General features: G+C 45.9%; 1 protein-coding gene across 1 annotated transcript; it reads left to right on the top strand.

Moving 5' to 3' along the window:
- Nucleotides 1–281: 281 nt before the first annotated feature.
- On the top strand, nt 282–653 carry LOC110672269 (alpha carbonic anhydrase 8-like). Its single transcript, XM_058138977.1, has one exon. It carries the CDS (start codon nt 282–284, stop codon nt 651–653), a length of 372 nt encoding a protein of 123 aa, XP_057994960.1.
- Nucleotides 654–875: the final 222 nt, after the last annotated feature.

Here is an 875-nt window from a genome sequence, read left to right as displayed (position 1 = left end):
TTCTGCTGAATCCTATGCTTAACCCCAAGCATAACCCAAATTACCAAATGTCTGCCCCACATTTTAAAAAGCCCAAAACTTTCGCCATTTTTTTATAAAGCCCCCACCCAAACTCCCGATAAACCAAAGCTTCATTCCGCCGAATCCCTTCCCACACCATTTTTTCCGGCATTTTTAGGGAAGCTGAAGAGTTTATTTCTCTTCATTAAATGGTGAGAACCAAGATGTGGTCCACCCATAAACCCAAACCCAGAAAATCTGGATGCTCTGTCAAATCGAAAATGGGTACTCCATCTTCTTTACCAACAAACCCTAACCCTAGTCCCAGTCCACCACTACCTCAATCGCCACCACCGCAGACACCACCACTACCTCAATCGCCACCACTGCGGACACCACCACTACCCCAAAGCCAAACACCAACCCTCATTCCGCCGACCCCCCTCTCACCACAAACTGAGCCACAAAATGAAACACCCATTTTCAAAACTCAGTTCCAAGAACCAATGTCTGAACCTGCGCCAACTCAAACCAAATCTAAAGGTAAAACTAAAAAGGCTGCGGCTAGACCCAAGAAAGCCACTGTCGGAAAAAAGAAAAGGAGCGCCCTCTGTTCCTTTGGACTTAAACTCTCCACCTCAACCTTCCTCTGAACCAGTCAGCAAAAGAACTAGGTCTTCCTCGCAAATTCCATCACCAGCGGTTCAAACCCCGGTATCTCAGTTACCCTTAAACTCTCCCCAGCCTGCCACTGCTCCAGCAGCATCTGCGTCATCTGCCAATGATATAAAGGAGGTACTTTCTCCATTACCTTGGGCTTTTAAAGACATGGATATGAAAAATGCTTATGAGAGTTTAGCTTCTAAACCTATTTT

Source organism: Hevea brasiliensis, chromosome 17 (genome assembly GCF_030052815.1).
Source record: "Hevea brasiliensis isolate MT/VB/25A 57/8 chromosome 17, ASM3005281v1, whole genome shotgun sequence".
NCBI classification, from domain to species: Eukaryota; Viridiplantae; Streptophyta; class Magnoliopsida; order Malpighiales; family Euphorbiaceae; genus Hevea; species Hevea brasiliensis.
The sequence above is the reverse complement of the archived record's forward strand: the minus strand, read 5'-3'. Positions and strand labels throughout refer to the sequence as shown.